General features: G+C 39.5%; 1 protein-coding gene across 1 annotated transcript in view; it reads left to right on the forward strand.

Annotated features, from left to right (window-relative positions):
• Positions 1-949: 949 nt before the first annotated feature.
• LOC106812016 (lysM and putative peptidoglycan-binding domain-containing protein 3-like) overlaps positions 950-1,792 on the forward strand; it is a 4,860-nt gene continuing 4,017 nt past the window's right edge. The window contains exon 1 of the mRNA XM_014815766.1: positions 950-1,143. Coding sequence (XP_014671252.1) covers positions 1,107-1,143 — 37 coding nt within the window. The 5' untranslated portion in view covers positions 950-1,106. The remainder of the gene's footprint in view (positions 1,144-1,792) is intronic.

Consider the following 1,792-nt stretch of genomic DNA (forward strand, 5'->3'; position numbering starts at 1 on the left):
TGTGTGTGTGTGTGTGTGTTACTTTCCGTGCGTGATAACCAATATTCAACTCCCATCTTTTTTATATCTCCAAATTTATTACTCAACACGTGCGTACCTGCACACGTGCAGATAAAAAATGTATGGTGCATGGTGGAAAAATGCGCAAGCGCACGCAAACGTGTAAATACGACTCAAGCAGCAAAAGCGCCCGCGCCACGCACAACACCCGCTTTTATAACGCGACAAGGAAACCCGCGAGTCACAGGACTAAAACATAATGTAAACGAGCAGAACGTCCCTAACTTCCTAAAAGGTCCCTAAAAAAACGTCCATAAACGTCCATAAACGCTAACGTCCATAAACGCTAAACGTCTAATAAACGTCTAAACGCTAAACGCTAAACGCTAAACGTCCATAAACGCTAACGTCCATAACCCTAGCTGAACTGCTTAAATACCGCGCGAAATAAGAACTGAATAGTTCTAGAAATACTACAGTATGACACGCTCAACAGAAATGATGAGAAGAAATAACAATATATGTAATATATATATATATATACACATATACTAGTCTATATGAGTATAGCTTGAGGTGGCACTGGTCTGACGCTCAGGCAGAGCATATAAATCAACTGGCTCAAGGAGCTAAATATATCATTTTAGCTCCTTTTAGATTTGTTTAGCTCCTTTTAGCTCCTTTTTTTAGCTCCTTTCACATTTTAGCTCATTTTAGCTGTTATATTTAGCTCCTTGCTCTGGCTCAGGTCTGACCACTGATCTCTATAATATAATCGAGATTATATTATAGAGATCAGTGGGTCTGACCACAGAAATAGAATAGAAGTTCTACTTCTATTCTATTTCTGTGGGTCTGACGCACTGGTAGCAGACGATCTATTGTAAACAGGTGAACAGTAGACGTATACTAGCATCAGCACCATCTGTTGGCAAACGAATGCAACTCATCATCTTGAAGAAGTCGTCAGTGTAAATTTGCCACGTTTGAGACGGATGTCAATATTTATGAATTTTGTACAGTATATTTAATAACGTTTATTTGATAGCTGTCAGTATCACTCAAGAGTACCGTTAGCCAAATGTTTCACTGTAATTGTGCTCGCGATGAAGAAAGGTTACGCCCGTGGAAGTTTGCTGCAAGGTTCGTAATCGTTAACCTAGTAACTAAATCAAATGAGGCCCACGTACGTAGGCCCCCTACATGTTATTTTTTTGTCTATTTGATGAAATAGTTAAGTAGACTGTCCATAGCAATGCATACGCTTCCACTTGGTGATTCTGATTTCGTGTGTCGTATACCGAACTTTCTGAAATTTATAAAGTAAAAACTTGGAATTGCACTAACTAAGTAATTTAGTAAAGACTGAAGTTTTCAGGTGACCCAGTGCCAGTGGCCCTAGCTCTAGTACTATAGCCCGCGGATCGCCTATAGCCTGCGGCAGCGATCCTAGTCTAGTTGCGGGCCGTATCCTTTCAATAGTGAACCAAGAAATTTTTAATAGTTCAAGGTTTTTTTATTGATATGTATTCATATCCATGTCTGGAAGATTTTTAGCTTTGTTGGCACAACGCCAACTTTGGGGAACATTTTTAATTAGCTAATTTGCATAATTAACATGGCCAAATCCAACTTTACTAAAAGATTACTATGAATCGGGCCAGAATTTAAAGAAATCATCGTAGTCTCATCAACGTAACGAGCGATTATGGCCGCCTTTGGCGAGTATTTGTAGTTGCTAGTCAACAAGACGTTACAGAATCCGTGCCTCATGCAGCATAACTATATGCAA

The sequence above is a fragment of the Priapulus caudatus genome, unplaced genomic scaffold (assembly GCF_000485595.1).
Source record: "Priapulus caudatus unplaced genomic scaffold, Priapulus_caudatus-5.0.1 Scaffold600, whole genome shotgun sequence".
In the NCBI taxonomy this organism is placed as follows: Eukaryota; Metazoa; Priapulida; class Priapulimorpha; order Priapulimorphida; family Priapulidae; genus Priapulus; species Priapulus caudatus.